Source organism: Macaca fascicularis, chromosome 19 (genome assembly GCF_037993035.2).
Source record: "Macaca fascicularis isolate 582-1 chromosome 19, T2T-MFA8v1.1".
Taxonomy (NCBI): domain Eukaryota; kingdom Metazoa; phylum Chordata; class Mammalia; order Primates; family Cercopithecidae; genus Macaca; species Macaca fascicularis.
In genome coordinates, this window is record NC_088393.1 from 8,253,785 (window position 1) to 8,277,288 (window position 23,504).

The 23,504-nt window shown below is 57.5% G+C and overlaps 3 protein-coding genes across 32 annotated transcripts in view; all 3 read left to right on the forward strand.

Moving 5' to 3' along the window:
- Positions 1 to 861: 861 nt before the first annotated feature.
- Positions 862 to 6,654, forward strand: ZNF358 (zinc finger protein 358). 2 transcript variants are annotated; one of them, XM_045379824.3, is made up of 2 exons: positions 862 to 944; positions 4,834 to 6,654. In XM_045379824.3, the coding sequence occupies exon 2, from the start codon at positions 4,872 to 4,874 to the stop codon at positions 6,576 to 6,578; it is 1,707 nt and encodes a 568-aa protein (XP_045235759.1). In that variant the 5' UTR covers positions 862 to 944; positions 4,834 to 4,871; the 3' UTR covers positions 6,579 to 6,654. The 2 variants fall into 2 exon arrangements, with proteins under 2 accessions (XP_045235759.1, XP_045235758.2); XM_045379823.2 differs by lacking the exon at positions 862 to 944 and adding an exon at positions 1,667 to 1,820.
- A 1,697-nt stretch (positions 6,655 to 8,351) lies between these two features.
- On the forward strand, positions 8,352 to 20,919 carry MCOLN1 (mucolipin TRP cation channel 1). Of its 4 annotated transcripts, none has more exons than XM_074025622.1 (14): positions 8,352 to 8,876; positions 10,705 to 10,910; positions 12,510 to 12,677; positions 12,796 to 12,961; positions 13,542 to 13,650; positions 13,883 to 13,979; positions 14,177 to 14,276; positions 14,616 to 14,722; positions 14,840 to 14,989; positions 15,108 to 15,209; positions 15,597 to 15,719; positions 16,217 to 16,432; positions 20,452 to 20,582; positions 20,688 to 20,919. In XM_074025622.1, exons 2-14 carry the CDS (start codon positions 10,821 to 10,823, stop codon positions 20,722 to 20,724), a joined length of 1,596 nt encoding a protein of 531 aa, XP_073881723.1. In that variant the 5' UTR covers positions 8,352 to 8,876; positions 10,705 to 10,820; the 3' UTR covers positions 20,725 to 20,919. The 4 variants fall into 4 exon arrangements, with proteins under 4 accessions (XP_073881723.1, XP_045235763.2, XP_065391314.1 ...); XM_045379828.2 differs by having other exon boundaries at positions 8,352 to 8,509; XM_065535242.1 differs by lacking the exon at positions 20,452 to 20,582 and having other exon boundaries at positions 8,352 to 8,509.
- Positions 20,920 to 21,095: 176 nt separating this feature from the next.
- Positions 21,096 to 23,504, forward strand: part of PNPLA6 (patatin like domain 6, lysophospholipase) — a 28,193-nt gene continuing 25,784 nt past the window's right edge. For 14 of the 26 annotated variants that reach the window (XR_012428310.1, XR_012428300.1, XR_012428303.1 and 11 more), the window contains exons 1-3: positions 22,651 to 22,931; positions 23,103 to 23,185; positions 23,360 to 23,457. Coding sequence is in view for 12 of the 26 variants with exons in the window: in XM_015440662.3 (XP_015296148.1) it covers positions 22,700 to 22,931; positions 23,103 to 23,185; positions 23,360 to 23,457 (413 nt within the window). In the remaining 14 variants the exon portion in view is untranslated. Of the gene's footprint in view, positions 21,172 to 21,649; positions 21,825 to 22,419; positions 22,489 to 22,650; positions 22,932 to 23,102; positions 23,186 to 23,359; positions 23,458 to 23,504 lie in introns of those variants that run through there. The other 12 variants (XR_012428312.1, XR_012428307.1, XM_074025618.1 and 9 more) reach the window with 2 other exon arrangements.

Sequence of the window (23,504 nt, forward strand, 5' to 3'; positions counted from 1 at the left end):
TCAGATCTGCTATGGGCTCTGCGGAAAGATGGAAAGCAGGTCTCAGGCTATGAGTCCAACACACATCTAGAAGGTTCAGGAAGGAAGAAGGAACCATAGGGTGTCTCTATAAGGAGGACATGGGGGCAGAGGAGCATCTTATAGAATTTGGGCTTGTACTTGTTAGTTTGGGTTTTTGTTTTGTTTTTGAGATGCAGTCTTGCTCTGTTGCCCAAGCTGGAGTGCAGTGGTGCAATCTTGGCTCACTGCAACCTCCACCTCCTGGGTTCAAGCAATTCTCCTCCCTCAGCCTCCTGTGTAGCTGGGATTATGGGTGTGCGCCACCACGCCCGGCTAATCTTCGTATTGTTAGTAGAGACAGGATTTCACCATGCTGGCCAGGCTGGTTTCAAACTCCTGACCTCGTGATCTGCCCCCCTTGGCCTCCGAAAGCGTTGGGATTACAGGTGTGAGCCACCACACCCAGCCTATATTGGGTGGTTTTAAAGAGAATTACTAGGGTGGTATTGTTGGGAAGCTGGAAGCACTTTGCTGACTAGGTATTTCGGTGATTTTTATCTCAGAGGTGGGAGGATGGAAGTTGGGTTGGATTTGTGGTCGGTAAGAAGTGGCAGTCATTTGTGTTCACTGGGAGAGGGGGATGAGAACTCATTTTTGTGGTTGCAGAGGGCCCATGTCTCTATCTTGGTTCAGACATGGTCACAGAGTGGCCTTGTCTCATCATTGTTTATATTCTGTGGCCACTGTTTATATTTAGTGGAGAACATCGCGGCCCAGCTGCCAGGAGCTGATTTCCACTCTCTCTCCTGGCTGGCAATGGGGATCTGTGTCTCCAAGGCAAGTTTGCCCCCAGCCCTTCCCAGCCCTGCCTAAGGTTCTCCGGAAACCATCACTCACATCTAGCACTTGGAGGCCTCCAGGGACAGTGGTGACCCGCCATCTGGGTAGGAGGCTGAAAACACTAGGGGACGAATATCCCAAATCTGTGCCTTGGCGGGTGTTACCCAGAAAGGGTGACGGGTTTCACCATGCATAAAGGAAAAATTGGAGGAAAGCCAGGTTAAGCAAAACTAGACTTATTTTTAGATTGCAGAGCTGAGAAGCTTGGCTGTGCCTGTGTGCATTGCAAGTCTACAAGAACAACATGTGTAGAGTTTTATGAACGAAGATAGAGTCAGAGACATGGGCAGCAGGCAGAGACAGACAGAGAGACAGACAGAGAGAGAGACAGAGAGACAGACAGAGAGACAGACAGAGAGAGAGCCAGAGGCAGAGAAAGCAACAGAGGCAAAGAGATTGGAACACAGAGAGAAAGAGATGGGGACAGACACAGAGAAAGGAACAGAGATGGGAAGACAGGGACAGAGCAGACAGAGAATGAACAGAGACAGAGAGATAGGGACGGAGAGAGACAGAGAGAGGGATAGAGACGGAGAGAAACAGACAGGGCCAGGGCCACAGAGGGGCTGAGACAGGCCCAGGAGGAGACTAGGGATGGGGCCAGGGCTGCGTGCGGGCGGGGCATGGTGCAGACAAAGGCGCGGCCGCGCGGCCGGGGTGGCCTGGCCGGGGACAAAGGCCTGCCCGGGGGGCGGGGGCAGCGATGGCGACGGCCGCGGCGGGCGCGGGCGAACTACAAGTCCCAGCAGCTCCCGCTGCGGCCCTCGGCCGGCCCCTCTCGCTCCCCGGGAGCGCCTGGCGGGGCCGCTGGGCCGAGGGGGCCGCCGGCGGGGCTGGCGGGCGGGGGGCTTCCTGCGGGCCCGGGGGGCGCCGGCGGCCGGCGCGGGCGCGGCGGGCCGGGCAGGGGCGAGGGGCGCCGGGTGAGTGTCCCCGCGAACGGGCTGGGGCCGGGGCGGGGGACCGGGCGGGGGGCGGACGGGCAGGGGGGGCTCCAGGCGCGGGGCGCAGCCCGGGGCGACCTCTATTCGTCCCCCGCCCTGCGCGCCGCCAGCCCTGGCCCGGGCGAATGGGGGTCGCGGGCTCGATGGGGAGGGGACCCCGCGGCCCACCCCGGCCTAGCGAGCCCATCCCGCCGCTGAGGCCGGGGAAAAGGGCCCCGGAGATTGGGAACCTTCAATCGGGCGTGGTGGGGGGCGCCCGCCAGCTCTGGGGTCTGGAGCGCAGGACGCCCCCTCCCAAGAGGCTATCCAGGACCCCCTCCCCTCCTGATTCGAGGAGGGGCTCCGGTATTGTTCCCACCTCCCGCCTGGGGTCGGGAGTTCAGGAGGCCCTGTCCTCAAGAGGGGGATCTAGGAGGTCCCTCTTCCCCCAGGACCCTAGGAAGGGTACCAGCGATTGTCCCCCTCCCCCTCCAGTCTTGGAGTCTGGAGTTCTGGAAGCTCCTTCCCCTGGAGGTGATCCAGGGGGTCCACCTGCCCTCACCCCTGGGAACTCAGGAAAGACTTCAGTGATTTCTCCTCCCACCTTCCAGCTAAGAGATGTGAATTGAGGGGACCCCTTCCCCTGGAGGTAATCTAAGAGTTCCTCTGTCCCCGCAGGAATGCAGGAGGGGTCCCAGGTATTGTTTCCCCCGCTCTCCAACTACGGGTCTGGGTTGAGGACCCCCTGTCCAGGAACTCGGCTCTGTTTGCCTGCACACTCCCAGCTATGGGGTTGTGGCTCAGTGTATTCCCCTCCCCAGAAGGGGAGCCACAGGTCCCCCCACACCTTCTCCTAGGAGCAGATCATTCATTGTTGGCACCTCAACACCCAGCCATGGGTGGGGAGCTCAAGGCCTCCCCCGCCCCAGGCAGGTCATCCTGGGCTCCCCTTGCTCCCCAGAAGTGGTTCCAGCTTTTGTTCCTCTACCTCCCAGCCTGCCCCCAGTCACAAACTGGGAGTTCAGTTCAGGATCCTTCCTGCAGGAAGGGCCACAAGTGTGCTGACACTACCCGCCACGTCCCAGCCATGGGAGGAGATGGCTCAGGCATTTCTCCAGTAACTTCAGAGGGTCCCCAGGTATTATTCGTGCCCATCCTCCAGCTAGAAGTTAAAATTCAGGACCTTCCAGCCAATAGTGCAAACAGGTATACTGGCCGGGCATGGTGGCTCATGCCTGTAATCACCATATTTTGGGAGGCTGAGGCGGGAGGATCACTTGAACCTAGGAGTTTGAGTCCAGCCTGGGTACCATACCAGGACCCCATCTCAAACATAAATAAATAAATAAAACAGGTATACTAACAACTGTCCCCACCCTCCTGCCTATGGGGTTCATGAGTCTCCGTGCCCACCCCTCCTCACCAGGAGGGGTCCCAAATATCACTCTACCGTGCTCACCATCTGGCTGTAGGAAAGGGCATTCTCGATCTAAGAGAGAGGATTTGACACTGACTCCCACCTGGCGCTGTGAGTTCTGGAATGCAGGTTTTCTTCTCCCCAGGAGGCAAGCTAGGGTCTTCTTGTCTTTCCCCAGTGACTTGGGAGGGATGCCAGATGTTATTTGTTGCATATTCTTATCCCCCAGACATGGGTTCTAGAGCTCAGAATGCTGCTGCTGGAGGGGGGCCTCCCCTACCAGAACTCCCCCCGATAAATTAAGCTGCCACCCCCAAGTATAGGACAAGAATTCAGGCCATGTGCTCAGGAGCACAAGAACGCTGACACCCACACTGTTCCCCATGTGGTGACCTCCAGCAAGGTGGTAGGAACCCAGGACTGTCTCCTCCACAGGACCCCAGCTTCCCATAAGAGGAGCCCAGGATGGAGAGAGGGGCAGAGCCATGGAGCTGGGGACTAGAAACCTCTAGTGCCGGGTCTCATGACCTCTGTCCAGGTTCGGGGCTGAAAGGGGAAGGTCCTACCATGTCCCACCCGGGTCCCTCAACTCCCTGCCCTGGCTGGGGTAAGTCAGAAATCTCCCTGCAGTCAGAGACAAGGGAAACATCCACGTGTATGCTCAGAAGTGAGTGGGAGTTGGCCAGGCACAGTGGCTCATGCCTGTAATCCCAGCATTTTCTGAGGCCGAGGTCAGAGGTTTGCTTGAGTCCAGGAGTTTGAGACCAGCCTGGGCAACGTAACGACACCCCATCTCAAAAAAGAGAGAGTGAGAAAGGAAGGAATGAAGGAAGGAAGGAGAGAGGGAAAGAAGGAAGGAGAGAGGGAAGGAAGGAAGGAGAGAGGGAAGGAAGAAAGGAGAGAAAGAGTAAGAAAGAAAAGAAGAAAGAAAGAAAGAAAAAGAAAGAAAGAAAGAAAGAAAGAAAGAAAGAAAGAAAGAAAGAAAGAAAGAAAGAAAGAAAGAAAGAATTGAGGTTAGTTGAGTGTGGTGTATCTGTAATTCCAGCTACTTGGGAGGCCCAGGCGGGAGGATCGCTGGAGCCCGGGATTTCCAGTCTGCAGTGAGCTATGATCACATCACTGCACTCTAGCCTGGGTGACAGAGTGAGACCCCATCTCAAAAAAATAAAAATAAAGAAGTGGGGCTGGGCGCGGTGGCTCACGTCCGTAATCCCAGCACTTTGGGAGGCTGAAGGGGTGGATCACCTGAGGTCAGGAGTTTGAGACCAGCCTGGCCAACATGGTGAAATCCTGTCTCTACTAAAAATGCAAAAATTAGCCAGGTGTGGTGGCGAACGCCTGTAATCCCAGCTACTCCCGAGGCTAAGGCAGGAGAGTTGTTTGAAACTGGGAGGCAGAGGTTGCAGTGAGCCGAGATCCTGCCATTGCACTCCAGCCCTAGGGACACAAAAAGACCCCATCTCAAAAAAAAAAAAAAAAAAAGTGGGTTCTGAGGGCACAACCGGGTCCCCTTTCTCATCCCTAACCAGACTCCAAAAGACACCCCCGCTCCCCTAGAACCCACCTACCCTCTACCCTCTATTCTTGCCCTTGCAGGTCCTGCCCCAGAAGCTGCCGGCACATCCACGCCTGAAATGCGGCGCTCAGTCCTGGTCAGGAACCCAGGCCACAAAGGCCTGAGACCCGTTTATGAAGAGCTTGACTCTGATTCCGAGGACCTAGACCCCAATCCTGAAGATCTGGACCCGGTTTCTGAAGACCCAGAGCCTGATCCTGAAGACCTCAACACTGTCCCGGAAGACGTGGACCCCAGCTATGAAGATCTGGAGCCCGTCTCGGAGGATCTGGACCCCGACGCCGAAGCTCCGGGCTCGGAACCCCAAGATCCCGACCCCATGTCTTCGAGTTTCGACCTCGATCCAGATGTGATTGGCCCCGTACCCCTGATTCTCGATCCTAACAGCGACACCCTCAGCCCCGGCGATCCAAACGTGGACCCCATCTCCCCTGGCCTCACTGCCACCCCCCAGGTCTTGGCCACCAGCCCCGCGGTGCTCCCCGCCCCCGCCAGCCCGCCCCGGCCCTTCTCCTGCCCGGATTGCGGGCGAGCCTTCCGCCGCAGCTCCGGGCTGAGCCAGCATCGCCGCACTCACAGCGGTGAGAAGCCGTACCGCTGCCCCGACTGCGGGAAGTCCTTCAGCCACGGTGCCACCCTGGCGCAGCACCGTGGCATCCACACCGGGGCGCGGCCGTACCAGTGCGCGGCGTGCGGCAAGGCCTTCGGCTGGCGCTCCACGCTGCTGAAACATCGCAGCAGCCACAGCGGGGAGAAGCCGCACCACTGCCCGGTGTGTGGCAAGGCCTTCGGGCACGGCTCGCTCCTGGCGCAGCACCTGCGCACGCACGGCGGCCCGAGGCCCCACAAGTGCCCGGTGTGCGCCAAGGGCTTCGGCCAGGGCTCTGCGCTCCTCAAACACCTGCGCACGCACACGGGCGAGCGGCCCTACCCGTGTCCGCAGTGCGGCAAGGCCTTCGGGCAGAGCTCGGCGCTGCTGCAGCACCAGCGCACACACACGGCCGAACGCCCCTACCGCTGCCCCCACTGCGGCAAAGCCTTCGGGCAGAGCTCCAACTTGCAACATCACCTGCGCATCCACACGGGCGAGCGGCCCTACGCCTGCCCGCACTGCTCCAAGGCCTTCGGGCAGAGCTCAGCGCTGCTCCAGCACCTGCACGTGCATTCGGGCGAGCGTCCCTATCGCTGTCAGCTCTGCGGGAAGGCCTTTGGCCAGGCCTCCAGCCTCACCAAGCACAAACGGGTGCATGAGGGTGCAGCCGCTGCTGCAGCTGCCGCGGCTGCCGCAGCCGCAGCAGCGGCGGCCGGCCTGGGCCTAGGGCCTGGCCTAAGCCCTGCATCCATGATGAGGCCGGGGCAGGTCTCCCTCCTGGGTTCTGATGCTGTTTCTGTGCTCGGCTCTGGCTTGGGCCTCAGCTCTGGCACCAGCTCTGGCCGTAGCTCTGACCCTGGCTCCGGGCCGGGCACTCTGCCGGATCCCAGCTCCAAACCCCTCCCCCGCTCCAGATCCACCCCCAGCCCTACTCCTGTGGAATCTTCTGACCCGAAGGCTGGGCACGACGCTGGTCCTGACCTTGTGCCCAGCCCAGACCCTGATCCTGCGCCCAGCCCAGACCCTGATCCTGTGCCCAGCCCTGATCCCAACCCTGTGTCCCACCCTGACCCCTGCTCTCCCACTGGTGACACTGTCAGCCCAGCCCTCCCTACCGGCGAGAGTCCAGAGTGGGTACAGGAGCAAGGGGCACTGCTGGGGCCTGATGGCTGAAGGGGACTCGGGCATCCTCCGGGGCCTGGGGAAGTTGTGTGTTGTGCAGTTAGTAAAATCCTCCCACTGCCTCCGGCTTCTGTGTCGTGGCTTGCCTTTTGTGCTTTCTTTCTGAGCACAGCCCCTTGCTCCAGAGATGGGACAGTGTGGCCAGGGCCAGCCACGATCTGGAGCTCCAGTGTCCTGGCTTCCTTCTTAGGCCCTGGAGTCCCACCAGCTAGACTTTCCAGTTTAACCCACAATGCCTCACCCTGGTCCATCCCACTAGTCACCACTCTTTGTTCCCCTCACTTACCCCTTGCTCTTCAAAGCCCACACAGTAGGCACACAAGTGGACAAAAAGAGGCTGCTCATGTATGCAATCAACAAACATCTCTGGATTGCTGGGGTCTCTGCAGGAAGCAGAAAAACAGGTTGCTCATTTATGCAATCAACAAACATCTCTGGATTGCTGGGGTCTCAGCAGGGAACAAGATAAGTATGGCCTCGACCTGCACGGAGCTCGCAGATATTAAATCCAGAATACTTAAAAAATAATTACAGGGTATGGTATATTCTAGGAGAAGCATAACAAGACTTCTGATATAAATGGTAGGCAGTTTTCTCAATGAAGGATTTTATAATCCCAATAATCACTAACTTAATAATCAGTACTGTTTGCCCAGCCTTATGCAATAGCTTTTGCATTCTCTCATTTAATCTTCTCAACAGTCCCAGGAGGTAGACGACTTTGATTGAATCTCCGCATTTTGCAAATGAGAAAATTGCGGCACATATGTATATGTTTTTTGTTTGTTTTGTTTTGTTTTAGACAGTCTTGCTCTGTTGCCCAGGCTGGAGTGCAGTGGTGTGGTCATAGTCACTGCAACCTCGACCTCCTGGGCTCAAGCGATCCTCCCACCTTAGCCTCCTGAGTAGCTGGGATTGCAGGTGCATGCCACCACCCACTGCGCTCAGCTTGGAGTTGAAGGGACTTTGGAAGATGTAGAAGTGGCATTTGTCAGTGCCTAGATTTAAATCCCAATTGCCCTCCAGAGTCCAAATTCTTAACCATTACGCTCCAGGGTAAAAGTTTGCAAAGGCTCTGGCACTATAGAAAGATGAGCTTTGGGTGGAGGTAGGGGCCAAATCAGAGGGCCCTGATAGACGAGAGTGGGGACTCTGCCTGTCAGTCCAGAGCAATGGGAAGCCGAGGGCAGGTTCTCGCAGGACGGATAGGCAGTATTCTTTGAAGATGCTTGTGGCTGCTGGGCCGAGAGTGGAGTGGAGGGAGGCTGAGATCGGGCAGGAGGTTGCTGCAAAGATCCAGGCCAGGAATGTTGGAAGACTCTGGGCTGGGGGCCATAGGGGTGGGGATGAGTGGTTCTATTTGATACATAATTAGGAAATCGTGTTTGCTGAAGATCCGCAGGAGAAGGGTAAAAGGAGTTTCTGGGAGAAAGAAAGACAGCGTTGAGATAGTACGCAGGGTCATCACCAGGCACCAACGAGGATAAGGGGTCAAGCTCTGGACATGGAAGTCACGAGCCTGGCACCGGATTCGGGGGACGGCCGGGAGCCAGGGCGGAGCTCGTCGCTGCCAAGCTCAGAGTCAGCCCATCCCCCGCCACCCAGAGCACGTCGGCGCTAGGACCTGGCGACTGCCTTCGACCCAGAGGGCGCCCGTCGAGGCACGCATGCGCGCTGTTCCGGCAGGCGATGTCGTGGCGCAGGGGGCGGGGCCAGAGGCGGTCACGTGAGGGGCTCTGGGCTACCGGGTCACGTGACCGAGGCACCGATCAGCTGATGCCGGAGGGTTTGAAGCCGCGCCGCGAGGGAGCGAGGTCGCAGTGACAGCGGCGGGCGATCGGACCCAGGCTGCCCCGCGGTACCCGCCTGCGTCGTGCGCACCCGCCCCAGCATGACAGACCCGGCGGGTCCGCGCGGCTCAGGTGAGGGCGCGGGCGGCACCGTGGGGCCCGGAACTCAGGCGGGCGGGTTGCTTCTCCGACCTGGGGCGGCGGAGCTCCCAGTCTCTTTTTTTCTAAGCTCCAGCGCTGACTTTTCAGCCTCCCCACGGTGGAGAAATGGGCAGACGGCTCCTAGAACTTGGGCGGCGGGTGGGCACCAGCCTCTCCGATTCTCCCTCCTGAAGCCAGGCTCTGCTGGGTTCCCAAACTCAAGCAGCGATCGCGCCGGGCCGCCAGCTTCTCCCTTTGGGGCGGCGAGGTTCCTGGGATTTCCACTGGGAGCCTAGGTTCCGATTGCTCAACTTCGGCTGGAACTCAGACAGCGGGCACCAGCTTCTCCAACCCGCGCGTGAGACTCCCAGCCTTCCCCTCCCGATTCCAGGAGACAAATGCTCAGCTACCCTAAACTCAAGCGGGGAGAGCTGGAGGGATTGCTCCCAGGAGATTAACTCAGTTTTAGCTTTGCAAACCTGGGGAAGCGCAGCCTTCTTAAATTCGGGCTTCCAGCCAATTCTGATGCCACCCCTTCTCTGGGAGGCTAGAGGAAGACCCCTTGTGTTAGCTTCCCCTTCTGGAGCTAGCTGGGGACCCCTACCTGATAGGTGTCCCGGGGTCCCAGCTAGTAGGGTCTGGGGTGGGTTAGCTGTAATCTCAGCTCTGTAGGCGGGCCCTGCTCTCTGACTTTGTGGTAAACAGCCACAGCAGCATCCCATTACAAAGGGAGGGGCCGGGAACTTGTCCCTCTCTGCATGGGAGGTTCTGACAGTGCACACATTTATCCTGACAGCTTTGCTAGGCAGGGGGCCAGGCCCTAGAAAGCACATCCCCATGGGGGTGTGACAGGGACAGTTCTGGGCTACTGTGACTGGTTTGGACTCCAGCAGTTGCTGAAACCTTAGATCTCACAGTTAGGCTGGAAAAAAAATAAAATAGTGATTAGAACAGCTTGTGTTTGCGGAAGAGGTCTTTATCTACTGTGTCTCACTGAATTCTCAGAGCAGCTTCAGGATCTCAACCTCAGGGCTCAGGGGGAGGGTGGACGTTTTTTTTGAGACTTTTTTGTTGTTGTTACCCGGGCTGTAGTGCAGTGGCATAATCCTAGCTCATTGTAACATTGAACTCCTGGGTTCAAGTGACCTCCCAACTCAGCCTCCCAGGTAGAAGGAGTCCCAGCTACTAACTACGGGCATGAGCCGTTACCACACCTGACTATTTAAATTTTTTTTTTTTTTTTTTTTTTTTTGCAGAGAGGGAGGTCTCGCTGTATAACCTAGGCTGGTCTCAAACTCTGGGCTCAAGCAATCATCCCACCTTGACCTCCCAAAGCCGTTGGGATAACAGGATGAGCCACTGAGCCCAGCCAAGGGGTAGCCTTTATAAAATTTCCACTCTTCAAATGAGGAGATGGAGGCTCAGGGTGGTACCTGGAGTCACCCTACTGGAAAGTGGCAGGTCTAGGATTTGATGCTAGGGCTGCATGATTTCCAGGAGCTAGTGCTTTTCAGGGAGATAAAATGAGTCTTTAGCAAATGTGTTCCATTATTATTACTTACATTGTCAATTACCCCTTCTCCAGGTCTTTGGCTTCTGAGAGTGTCAGCTGATAGGCCAGGTTATAATGAACCCAGAGGTCATCTTTTGAGTATCTGTCCAGACAAACCTAGAATACAGGCTGAGTTCTATGCTCATGTCCGGAACCTGGAGCTGGGATGAGCCCAGGAGCCTTGGATGCCCAGTGAAAAGCCGGTGGGAGCAGTTCATTCTCTCCCCACAGATCAGTAACGAGAACATTGATGAAATGTTCTGACGTTCACCATGGACCGGCCCCTGTGATCAATGCTTCATAAGCATCCAGTCCTTAGCGTTCCCATGAGACATGATTCCTACCCCATTTTGCAGATGAGGAAACTGAGACTCAGAGAGCTGGTGAGCAGGAGGGGCAGGAATCAGCCCAGGCCCTGTACCTCCTGAACCCCAGCTCATAACCTCTGAGCAGGACTGGTGCATAGATACAGACAACGTTGCAGGTTTTCTGGTTTTCTTTAGACCTCTCAGAACTCTTCCTTGGCAGGAGCATGGGAACATGAAGATAGGGTGTGTGCTGCCTTCCTGGTTGGATAAAGGGGAAAAGGGGAGTTGCCCAGCCCTCACCCCAGCACCCTCTCCTATTCCCACAGAGACCGAGCGGCTTCTGACCCCCAACCCCGGGTATGGGACCCAGGTGGGGCCTTCGCCGGCCCCTCCGACACCCCCAGAAGAGGAAGACCTTCGCCGTCGTCTCAAATACTTTTTCATGAGTCCCTGCGACAAGTTTCGAGCCAAGGGCCGCAAGCCCTGCAAGCTGATGCTGCAGGTGGTCAAGATCCTGGTGGTCACGGTGCAGGTGAGGACAGCCAAGCAGGGGCCCCAGCCGAAGGCCACCTGTGGCTGCTGTGCTTCTTGAAGAAGCGTCTTAAAGCAGCACTTTGGGAGGCTGAGGCCGGTAATCACTTGAGGCTGGGAGTTCAAGACCAGTCTGGCCAGCATGATGAAACCCCATCTCTACTAAAAATACAAAAAAAATTAGCCATGCATGGTGGCAGGTGCCTGTAATCCCAGCTACTTGGGAGGCCGAGGCAGGAGAATCGCTTGAACTGGGAGGTGGAGGTTGCCGTGAGCTGAAATCATGCCACTGCACTCCAGCCTGGGCAACAGAGCAAGACTCTGTCTCAAAAAAAAAAAAAAAAAAAGCTACCTCTGAGGCTCAGAGAGGTTAAGCGACTTGTCCAAAGTCACACAGCAACAGAACATTGGCAGCTGGGATTTGAACCCAGGCAGTCTGACACCATGTTGACCCACTGGCTGCACAGACAGTTGGCTCTCCCTTCCCCATGCCAGACCCTGTGCTGGGCTCTGGGAGCCCCAAGATGAATCAGACCCAGCCACTGCTCTAAGTGCTTGCTTCATGTCTTGGGCTGACTTTAGCGTGTCACCATGCCTCTAATTTTCCCTCGGAAAAGGGACCCAATTGGCCAGGCATGGTGGCTCATGCCTATAATCCCAGCACTTTGGGAGGCTGAGGTGGACGGATCATTTGAGGCCAGGAGTTTCAGACAGCCTGGCCAACATTGCAAAGCCCCATCTCTACTGCAAATACAAAAATTAGCTGGGTGTGATGGCAGGTGCCTGTAACTCAGCTACTCAGGAGGCCGAGACAGGAGAATTTCTTGAACCTGGTCGGTGAAGGTTGTAGTGAGCTGAGATCATACCACAGCACTCCAGCTTGGGCAACAGAGTGAGACTCTGTCTCAAAAAAAAAAAAAAAAGAAAAAGCTGGGTACAGTGGCTTACACCTGTAATCCTAGCACTTTGGGAGGCTGAGGCGGGCGGATCATGAGGTCAGGAGATCGAGACCATCCTGGCTAACACGGTGAAACCCCGCCTCTACTGAAAATACAGAAGATAAGCTGGGTGTGGTGGCAGGTGCCTGCAGTCCCAGCTACTCGGGAGGCTGAGGCAGGAGAATGGTGAGAACCCGGGAGGCGGAGCTTGCAGTAAGCCGAAATCGTGCCACTGCACTCCAGCCTGGGCGAGAGAGCGAGACTCCATCTCAAAAAAAAAAAAAAAAAAAAAGAAAGAAAAGAAAAGGAATCCAGTCATGGTACTTACCCTGAAAGTTTGGGTTTAACACAGAATCTGACATCCAGTAAACATTTAATGGACATTAGTCCCTGCAGTGATATATATGAGTGCCCATCCTGTGATGTATGGGGGAGGACACAGTGGTCGGCGTGACATGGAGCTTATGCCAGGAGTTGGGGTGAAATTAAAGCAAAGAAATGCACAAGTGAAATCCGTGTCTGTGGCCCAAGTTAGCAGGGCCCTGCCCCCACCAGTGGACATCTCTAGGGCCCTCCCTGTCCTCTTCCTCTGCCTATGCCCCAAGGGAGATATCCCCCAATCCCCATCCTAGCCATGCCAACCTCCGCTACCCTCTCCCCAGCTCATCCTGTTTGGGCTCAGTAATCAGCTGGCTGTGACATTCCGGGAAGAGAACACCATTGCCTTCCGACACCTCTTCCTGCTGGGCTACTCGGACGGGGCGGATGACACCTTCGCAGCCTACACGCGGGAACAGCTGTACCAGGCCATCTTCCATGCTGTGGACCAGGTGCTGGTGGGCGGGCAGGTGCAGGTGGGTGGGCAGGTGCAGGTGGGCGGGCAGGTGCAGGTGCGCAGGCTGCAGAGAGTGGGCCGGACTCACAGGCCCTCCCCTTCTCTGCCCACAGTACCTGGCGTTGCCTGACGTGTCACTGGGCCGGTATGCGTATGTCCATGGCGGGGGTGACCCTTGGACCAATGGCTCAGGGCTTGCTCTCTGCCAGCGGTACTACCACCGAGGCCATGTGGACCCGGCCAACGACACATTTGACATTGATCCAATGGTGGTTACTGGTGAGTGGGCAGGGTGGGGCTTCACTGTTTGGGGCCTGAGCTGCTGGGATTAAAATCAACAGCTGTGGCTGGGCACGGTGGCTCATGCCTATACCAGCACTTTGGGAGGCTGAGGAGGGAGGACTGCTTGAGGCCCGGAGTTTGAGACCAGCCTGGGCAACGTAGGAAAGCCTTGTCTCTACGTACAAAAAAATTAGCCGCCGGGCGTGGTGGCGTGCCCCTGTGGTCCCAGCTACTCAGGAGGCTGAGGCAGGAGGATCACGAGTCCGGGAGATTGAGGCTGCAGTAAGCTATGATCATGCCACTGCACTCCACACTGGGTGACAGAGTGAGACCCTGTCTCAAAAAAAGAAAAAAAAAGTATGCTTAGTGTGAATGTGACTCTTGCCACGTAGAAAGCACCAGGTGTTATTTCTTAATATGGTCCATTCAGTAAATAGCCGCGGTCCCAGAGAGTGTCAGGCCTGTAGGAATGACCCAGCCCTGGGGAAGCACAGGAAAGCAGGCCACTGGGGACTCCGGGGAGACCAGCCTGGCCTCCCCTGCCCCCTGAGGCCCTTCCCTGACTCCCTGTCCTCAGACTGCATCCAGGTGGATCCCCCCGAGCGGCCCCCTCCGTCCCCCAGTGACGATCTCGCCCTCTTGGAAGGCAGCTCCAGTTACAAGAACCTCACGCTCAAATTCCACAAGTACTGCCTGCTGGCTCGAGGGGGGCCCAGGGTGGGGGAGGCAGCACACTAGGCACTCTCACCCCAGTAGCTACTTCCCTAAGGTGGGACAGGGCCCCCCGCCTGCGCTGGCACCTGCTGGGTGAGCACTTCCCCTACCAGCTGCAGAGTCAGCACGTGGCAGGGGCGCTGGCACTTGGGGCCGGAAAGGACCCGAAGACGCCCTTGCCCCTCACCCGAGCCTCCTGCCTAGGCTGGTCAATGTCACCATCCACTTCCGACTGAAGACCATTAACCTCCAGAGCCTCATCAATAACGAGATCCCGGACTGCTATACCTTCAGCGTCCTGGTGAGGCCCCCCAGGGACCCACAGGGCTCCTGAGTTCCAGGGCAGGGACCTGGTCAGGGAGTGTCTTGGAAGCATTGGCCAAGGGCAAGCGTGTGGGTGATGAGGGAGGGAGCCCGGGGTCTGTCAGGCCACCTGTCATGTGGACCTTGGGGCTTGGGGCTGCCAAGGTTTACTCTGCCCCCAACTGGCCCCCACAGATCACGTTTGACAACAAAGCACACAGTGGGCGGATCCCCATCAGCCTGGAGACCCAGGCCCACATCCAGGAGTGTAAGCACCCCAGTGTCTTCCGGCACGGTGAGCCCCTGAGCCCCAGACCAGCGCTGACCAGGGGCCCTGGCCTGTCCTGGGATTCCCCAAGCCCCAGAGCAGCGCTGCCTGGGGCCCTGACCTCCCTAGGAATCCGCTGAGCCTCAGATCAGCACAGATCAGGGACCCTGTCCTGTCCTGGGATCCTCCAAGCCCCAGACCAGCGCTGACCGGGGTTCTTGACTCACCCCAAGCAAGCCCTGAGCCCCACTGACCAACCAAAACCAGCCGTGCAGCCCCCTAGGTCTCCAGCCTGGCCTGGCACCAGCGCTGGCCTCCCAAGGCTCCATGCTACCCTTGGCCCTACCCACTGTGCCCTCTCCACAGGAGACAACAGCTTCCGGCTCCTGTTTGACGTGGTGGTCATCCTCACTTGCTCCCTGTCCTTCCTCCTCTGCGCCCGCTCGCTCCTTCGAGGCTTCCTGCTGCAGAACGTGAGGCTCCTGCGTCACGTGTGCCGGTGTCCTCCCCGCCTTGCCCTGGGGCGATAAAAGCCAGGGCTTCGAGGGTCCTGTGCCTGGTCAGGCGCTCACCCCACCTGCCTTCTGCAGGAGTTTGTGGGGTTCATGTGGCGGCAGCGGAGACGGGTCATCAGCCTGTGGGAGCGGCTGGAATTTGTCAATGGCTGGTACATCCTGCTGGTCACCAGCGATGTGCTCACCATCTCGGGCACCATCATGAAGATTGGCATCGAGGCCAAGGTACGTCCTGCCCACACCCTGGGCCCCTGCTGTCGGTGCCTATCCCGGGCTATATCCTCCCCCAGGCCCTCCAAAGGAAGGGCTGGGCCAGGTAGGTTGATGCAGCTCCCACCCGCAGAACTTGGCGAGCTACGACGTCTGCAGCATCCTCCTGGGCACCTCGACGCTGCTGGTGTGGGTGGGCGTGATCCGCTACCTGACCTTCTTCCACAACTACAACGTGAGCTTTTCGCACGCGGCTGGGCCTTCCGCATGGTTACCCCACACCCTCCAAATAAATCCCTACACAGCCAGCACTCACCAGCCCCGACCAATGACTGCTTGCAAGCCGCCGCCTCATACCTGCCCACACCAGATATATCTGTCGCTGTACCTGGGCGGGGCCCCGGGAGCCTGCTCCTGTGTGCCCACTCTGCTGAGTCCAGCCATGCGGTGCCCTCAGACCCCCTCAGACACGGCCACAACCCCTCTAGGCACCCACTGGCTCCCATGGCCACACCTGCTGTGCCCTCGGCAAGGCCCTGCCCCTCTCACCCCCATCTGGGTGCCCACAGCTGACCTGAGTTGTGACCACACCCTCAACAAGGCTCCCTCTGCCCCAACCCAGATCCTCATCGCCACACTGCGGGTGGCCCTGCCCAGCGTCATGCGCTTCTGCTGCTGCGTCGCCGTCATCTACCTGGGCTACTGCTTCTGTGGCTGGATCGTGCTGGGACCCTATCATGTGAAGGTACGTCTAACCCCTGATGTCCCTGACATCGACCCCGTGACCTTGTCATTGCCACTGTGACCCCCAGATGACCCCTCGGTGACTGCTGGGAGTCTGTCCACTGTCCCCTGTGGTCCTTGGTGACCCTGACACTGACCCTGTGTCACAGTTGCTGATGACCCTAGTTCGACTGGATTACTCCCCTTCTGCTGTATCTACCCAGACCCTAGGTCGGCCCTGTGTCCCTGTCATTGACCTTGGGACCTGGCCATTCACATGGTGACCCCAGCCTGGGACCTGGCTATTCGCATGGGACCCTGGCCTGGGACGTGGCCATTCACATGGTGACCCCAGCCTGGGACGTGGCCATTCACATGGTGACCCCAGCCTGGGACCCAGCCACTCACAAGGTGACCCCAGCCTGGGACTCGGCCATTCACGTGGGACCCCAGCCTGACCCCAGCCCCCGGCTCCTGGCCATGCCTTGGCTCCCTCTGACCCCGCCGCCCTTCTGACAGTTCCGCTCGCTCTCCATGGTGTCCGAGTGCCTGTTCTCACTCATCAACGGGGATGACATGTTCGTGACGTTCGCCGCCATGCAGGCTCAGCAGGGCCGCAGCAGCCTGGTGTGGCTCTTCTCCCAGCTCTACCTGTACTCCTTCATCAGCCTCTTCATCTACATGGTGCTCAGCCTCTTCATCGCGCTCATCACCGGTGCCTACGACACCATCAAGGTTAGCCGCACGCGCCCAGCCCCCAGCTCAGGCTCTGGGTCCCCTGGAGTTTGCCATGAGGGCGTCTTGGGGACACCGCGGGGTGAGCAGAGAAGACCCCAGGAGAGAATATGGGAGACTCTATGAAACCAAAAAGAGGGTGGTTCGGAATTTGGGAGCGCAGGGGGAGCTGATGGCATCTCAGCATTGTCAAGGCGGGCTTGGGCCAGGAGGGGGCCTGAGTCTGCCTTTACCAACAGGGCAACCGACTCATAGAGTTTATTTATTTGTTTATTTGAGACAGAGTCTCGCTCTGTCACCCAGGGTAGAGTGCAGTGGTGCGATCTTGACTCACTGTAACTTCCACCTCCCGGGTTCAAGCAATTCTGTCTCAGCCTCCTGAGTAGCTGGGATTACAGGCACATGCCACCATGTCCAGCTAATTTATATATATATATATATATATATATTTTTTTTTTTTTTTTTTTTTTTTTGAGACGGAGTCTCACTGTGTCACCCAGGTTGGAGTGCAGTGGCATGATCTCGGCTCACTGCAAGCTCCGCCTCCCGGGTTCACGCCATTCTCCTGCCTCAGCCTCCCGAGTAGCTGGGACTACAGGCGCCCGCCACCACGCCCGGCTAGTTTTTTGTATTTTTAGTAGAGACGAGGTTTCACCATGTTAGCCAGGATGGTCTCGATCTCCTGACCTCATGATCCACCCGCCTCGGCCTCCCAAAGTGCTGGGATTACAGGCTTGAGCCACTGCGCCCCGCCAATTTTTATATTTTTAGTAGAGATGGGATTTCACCGTATTGGTCAGGCTGGTCTCAAACTCCTGACCTCAGGTGATCTACTGCCTCCAAAGTGCTGGGATTACAGGCATAAGCCACCATGCCCGGCCTATTTTATTTTATTATTATTGTATTATTCTTTATTTTATTAGAGATAAGGGTCTCACTATGTTACTCAGGCTGGTTTTAAACTCCTGAGGTCAAGCGATCCTCCCACTTCAGCCCCCAAAACACTGGGATTACCGGCATAAGCCACCACACCCAGCCAAGTTTTTTTTTTTTATTTTATTTTATTTTATTTATTTATTTTTTTTTATTTTTATTTTTATTTTTTTGGAGACGGAGTCTCGCTCTGTCGCCCAGGCTGGAGTGCAGTGGCCGGATCTCAGCTCACTGCAAGCTCCGCCTCCCGGGTCTACGCCATTCTCCTGCCTCAGCCTCCCGAGTAGCTGGGACTACAGGCGCCCGCCACCTCGCCCGGCTAGTTTTTTTTTGTATTTTTTAGTAGAGACGGGGTTTCACTGTGTTAGCCAGGATGGTCTCGATCTCCTGACCTCGTGATCCGCCCGTCTCGGCCTCCCAAAGTGCTGGGATTACAGGCTTTAGCCACCGCGCCCGGCCTTTTTTTTTTTTTTTTAATGGAATCTTACTCTGTGGCCCAGGCTGGAGTGCAATGGCATGAACTCGGCTCCCTGCAACCCCGCCTCCTGAGTTCAAGCGATTCTCGTGCCTTAGCCTCCTGAGTAGCTGGGATTACTTGCACATGCCACCACACCTGGCTAATTTTTGTATCTTTACTAGAGATGGGGTTTCACCACGTTGGCCAGGCTGGTCTCGAGCTCCTGACCTCAGGTGATCCACCTGCCTTGGCCTCCCAAGGTGCTGGGATTACAGGCATGAGCCACTGCACCCGGCTAAGTCATAAGAGTTTCAATGACCTTGTCATTGACCCTGGGACCTTGCTATTAACATGGTGACCCTCAGTTGGCCCCATTCCTACAGCTGACCTCTAAAACCCCCACCCTGACCCCAGCCCCCAGCCATGCCCCTGACTCCCTCTGACCCCGCCCAAGGTTAGCTTCTTTATGTATTTATTTATTTTGAGATGGAGTCTCACTCTGTTGCCCAGGCTGGAATGCAATGATGCAGTCTCAGCTCACTGCAACCTCTGCCTCCCCGGTTCAAGCGATTCTCCTGCCTCAGCCTCCTGAGTAGCTGGGATCACAGGCGCCCACCACCATGCCTGGCTAATTTTTGTATTTTTAGTAGAGATGGGGTTTTGCCATATTGGCCAGGCTGGTCTCAAACTCCTGACCTCAGGTGATCCACCCCCCTCAGCCTCCCAAAGTGCTGGGATTACAGGCGTGAGCCACCGTGCCTGGCCCAGGTTAGCTTCTAAGCAGTAAAAATGGGCTCAACCCAGGACTGTCTGATTCCAGAAGCCATGCTCCTAACCCCTCTGTTTAGTAGGGTGGCTGGGAACAGTGGTTTCCTTGCAAGCTGCAGGGCTCAGGGGACACAGCAGGATGCGGAAGTGGCAGGTAGACAGGATTCTTTCAGCAAATATATCCAAGGGCCAAGATCTGTGCTGGGTTCTGGGCATCGAGGAAAATCAGGTGTGCATGATCTGTCCAAGGCCTGTGGGCAAGGATGGCACAGAAACAGACATCCCATGACCAATGACCTACTTGTAACAGGTATGATGGAAGAGTGGAAGGTTACAGAGGGACTCCTGCTTTAGATTGGTATGAGAGTGGGTCCAGGAGAGCTTCTCGAATGTTCTATCCATCGCTAGTCTCTAGCCCCATGCAGCTATTTAAATTTTGATTTTAATTCCGGCTGGGCACGGTGACTCACGCCTGTAATCCCAGCCCTTTGGGAGGCCAAGAGGGGGGGGGGTGAATCACCTGAGGTCAGGAGTTCAAGACCAGCCTGGCCAACATGGCAAAACCCCATCTCTACTAAAAATAACAAAAAATTAGCCGGACGTGGTGGCACGCACCTGTAATCCCAGTTACTCCCGAAGTTGAGGCAGTAGAATTGCCTGAACCGGGGACGTAGAGGTTGCAGTGAGCCGAGATCAAGTCACTGCACTCCAACCTGGGTGACAGAGCAAGACTCTGCTTCAAAAACAAAACAAAACAATTTTTTTTTTTTTTTTTTTTTTTTTTGAGACGGAGTCTTGCTCTGTAGCCCGGGCTGGAGTGCAGTGGCTGGATCTCAGCTCACTACAAGCTCCGCCTCCCGGGTTCACGCCATTCTCCTGCCTCAGCCTCCTGAGTAGCTGGGACTACAGGCGCCCGCCACCTCGCCCGGCTAGTTTTTTGTATTTTTAGTAGAGACGGGGTTTCACCGTGTTAGCCAGGATGGTCTCGATCTCCTGACCTCGTGATCCGCCCGTCTCGGCCTCCCAAAGTGCTGGGATTACAGGCTTGAGCCACCGCGCCCGGCAAAACAAAACAATTTTTTAAAAATTTTAATTCAAATGAAGCACAATTGCAAATTCAGCCCCTGACTCGCACCATCGTGTATCCAGTCCTCAAAAGCCAGTGTGGCTGGTGGCTGCCATGTTGGACAGCATAGATATTGAACACTTCCATCGTCTCTAGACCAAAGAGTTGGGAGCCCAGGGGCAGTGCACCCAGGGGGAAGGAATAGCTAAAGCAAAGGTCTAGTAGCCTGAAAAAACTTGGAGAAAAGATGGTCCCTGCATGAGGCTGAGTGAGAGGAAGGAAACCTTGGCTGGTCCCCTGCCACATCCAATGTCACCAGCAGATGGGTACACCCCCTTTTCCCAGGCATGGATTCAGCTGTCCCACAGACATTCACTCAGGCCCTTGGAGCTACTTCCTGTCTTGCCTTAGCGCATAGTCATCACACACAGGCATCCACTCTGGTGGGCAGATTCAGGTCCTGCTCCCACGGCTGTGCTTAGTGTGCCTCCAGCTCTCTCAATAGATGGTTTCTGACCACCGAGGTCGTGTCAGCCCTGGCTCTAGGTCTCCAGCTGCTGGGCCCATAGCAGAGGGCACCAGACTGGCAAAGACACAGCTTGCATCCACGTTCAGGGGTCAGGGAAGGTCTCTCTCTGCAAGCAAACTATGGAACAACGGGTGGAGCAGGCACAGCAAGTGCAAAGGCCTGGAGGTGGGAAGCGATGCAGATATGGCTGGAGGGGAGGGCAGACTTCAAGGGCCTTGGAGGTTGGGAGCCACTTTCAGGCTGAGCCTCCCAGCTTCTCTCCCCAGCATCCTGGCGGCGCAGGCGCAGAGGAGAGCGAGCTGCAGGCCTACATCGCACAGTGCCAGGACAGTCCCACCTCTGGCAAGTTCCGCCGCGGGAGCGGCTCAGCCTGCAGCCTTCTCTGCTGCTGCGGAAGGTTCGAGTCCCGAGTCTGGCCCATTCAGATTGGGGGTTAGGGACTGGGGAAAGGGGAGCAAGCCAGAGAAAACTGACGCCCCTCATCCCTGCTTCCCTCCTCCAGGGACCCCTCGGAGGAGCATTCGCTGCTGGTGAATTGATTCTACCTGACTGCCATTGGACCATAGGCCTTGGACTGCGGAGACCCCCGCCCCCCACCCCGCTTATTTATTTTTAGGGTTTGCTTTTAAGGATCGGCTCCCTGTCGCGCCCGAGGAGGGCCTGGACCTTTCGTGTCGGACCTTTGGGGGCGGGGAGACAGGGTGGGGAGGGTGTTGAATAAAAGGGAAAATAAATGTGTCGTTCTCATTTTTAGCGGGAGGAGCAGTCCTTGCGTTAAGCGGTGTGAGGCCCTTTAAGGCCTCATTCAGCCGCACTCAGCATGGCGGCCTCAGTCGGCCTTCCAAGTGTGGCGCGGGTGGGGAGGGGGAGGGCGGGGCGGGACCGCTGTGCGCCTTGTAGTGAATAATTTAAAGGGACCGCGCCTGCGGAGCCGGGCGGAACGCTAGCGGTGTTGGCGCGGAGTGGACCCCGGCTGCCGCCCCTGGGTGAGTCCGGGTTTCCGTTGGCCTCGCAGGGGTGTCCCTTCGAGGGTCATTGGCGAGCCTCCGCTTTCCCACATCTGTCCTCCGATTTCTGTTAACTCTAGACTCTGATGTTCCCATCCCCCCACGTCCCGGCAGGTGTTTCTGCACCGGTAGCCAGGTGTGCCCTGGGGTGAAAGAGGACAGGCCACCCAGGAATTTTCCAAGTAACGACTCGCAGGCTCCGAGATTCCTACCCCCCGGCCCCCGAATTCCCATTAATACTCTAGCGGTGTCAGAAACATCCTCAGCTTCCCAGAAAAATCCCAGTAATGTTCCAGCATCTCTCAGTATCTTCCAAGGAGCCCTACCCAGGCCCGCTCTCATAAGCACCCCAGGAATGTGCCCACCCACCTCCTGGTTTTCCCAGCAGTAGTACTGTAATCCTCAGAATCTCTCAGTAACTTTCCAGTGACCCCCCATCCCCACCCACTAATTCCAGCGTCTCTGGTTACGCCTCCCAGCAATGGCGCCACCATCGGTCCCGGAGTCCCAGTGATGCTCCGTGCCATAGAGCCCCCATAACTTCACTACTACGTGATAGTAAATCCCTGGCAAAAACCAGCAGCGCCTTGCAAGCCCACACCACACCAAGCATCCCAGGACTCTTCTGAAACGTGGGTATCAGACGCCTTTGCGGATGCCCGACAGTAGTCCCGTGCCTCCCAGCTCCTGGGTCTTCCCGGGGGCAGGCTTGGGTCAGGAGCTGGATATCTAGGTCCCCACCCCCGGACCCCACGGCTTGCGGGCCCCAGTTTTCCTGGGGTGGGGCATTCAGTGTTCGACGGAGTAGGGAGTGCGGCCTGGAGGGTCGGGTGATCAGGCTTGATCAGTCCCGCAGAGGGCAGTGACCCGGGAGGAAGTCACCAGGTGCAGGGGACCGTGCCCAGCGGGGACCTGCCTTCAGGCTGCTGACAGTCGGTGCCAGGTCGGCCTTTGGCCCCGGGGTGGGGTTGGACGGGCGGAGCGTCTGGTAGGCCCTACGCGTAGGCGAAGGGAGCCGGGGACTCGCCTCACCTCCTGGCCTGGGCCGGGAGGTCCGTTTGCTCCATTCCTTAGTCTCGCAGAGCCCCTCTAGCCGCGCCCCTGGCAGGTGGAGACGCTTCACCCCCCCGGAGGCGGGGCTTAAGCTGGGGGCAGGGCTTGAGGCAGGGGAGGGGCGGGCCCAGATTGACGACTTGCACGGATTCCTTCGACTCCTTGATTTCCCAGGACTACGGGCTACCAGATTGGCAGTTCAGCTGGAATCAACCGATGGAGGCTCCGCTGCAAACTGGAATGGTAAGGGGTGGGGCGTGGACCGGGTAGGCGCGGGCGTGGGGCGCCACGGGGACTACAACTGCCGGCGTGCTCAGCGCGCATTACATGATCTGGCGAGAACACGCTGCGTCCGCTTGGGCGGAACTACGTTTCCCGGCATGCACTGCGGGCCGCCGGGCCTCAGGGAAGAGTCGCGCCCCCGGGGAGGGAGCAGCACTGGCCCATTCTGCAGATGGGGACATCGAGTCACGGGCTGGCTACTAACTCCTCGGGGGCGAAGGTGGGGGAGAGGGATGGGTTCCAGGACGTCCCGGAGCCCGGGGAAGTCTCGGCGGGACGGATTTGCGGTGCGCAGCCAGTGCCGTTTGTCCCTCAGGTGCTGGGCGTGATGATCGGGGCCGGAGTGGCGGTGGTGGTCACGGCCGTGCTCATCCTCCTGGTGGTGCGGAGGCTGCGAGTGCCAAGTGAGCACCCGAGGGGCCCCTCTTGGGAGGCTGTGTGGTGGGGGAGCCCAAATGCCCGGGTCCCGAGGCGGCAGAGATGGGGATTTGCTGGCGTCTGTTCGCGGTACCCCAGCTCTAGCAGGGTGGAGTCTGCACAGAGCTCGGAGTGCCCCTGTCCCCACCTATCCCCAGAAACCCCAGCCCCGGATGGCCCCCGGTATCGGTTCCGGAAGAGGGACAAAGTGCTGTTCTATGGCCGGAAGATTATGCGGAAGGTGAGTCCGTGACCCCTGGGGTCTGCCCTGACCACACAGAGGCCGCGCCCCTTCCCTATTTACACGTCTTAGGCTCCACCACCGCTCCTTCCTTGATGGAGACCCCCTGGATCCGTCTGCCTCTCCCCCAGGGTCTGAATTAGCAACTGACCCATCCCGCCTTCATTCTTCCAGGTGTCACAATCCACGTCCTCCCTCGTGGATACCTCTGTCTCCGCCACTTCCCGGCCACGCATGAAGAAGAAACTGAAGATGCTCAACATTGCCAAGAAGTAAGGCTGTGCTGGGTGTGACCTGGTATTAGGGGTTATGTCAGGGG

What these genes read in the sequence shown, in the direction of transcription:
- ZNF358 (XM_045379824.3), top strand. Translation starts at nt 4,872, where the DNA reads ATGCGGCGCTCAGTCCTGGTCAGGAACCCAGGCCACAAAGGCCTGAGA.
- MCOLN1 (XM_045379828.2), top strand. Translation starts at nt 8,479, where the DNA reads ATGACAGACCCGGCGGGTCCGCGCGGCTCAG. An exon ending in TCCTGGTGGTCACGGTGCAG is followed by an intron (nt 10,911 to 12,509) that starts GTGAGGACAGCC and finishes CCCTCTCCCCAG; the next exon opens with CTCATCCTGTTTGGGCTCAG. An exon ending in CCCCAGTGTCTTCCGGCACG is followed by an intron (nt 14,277 to 14,615) that starts GTGAGCCCCTGA and finishes CCCTCTCCACAG; the next exon opens with GAGACAACAGCTTCCGGCTC.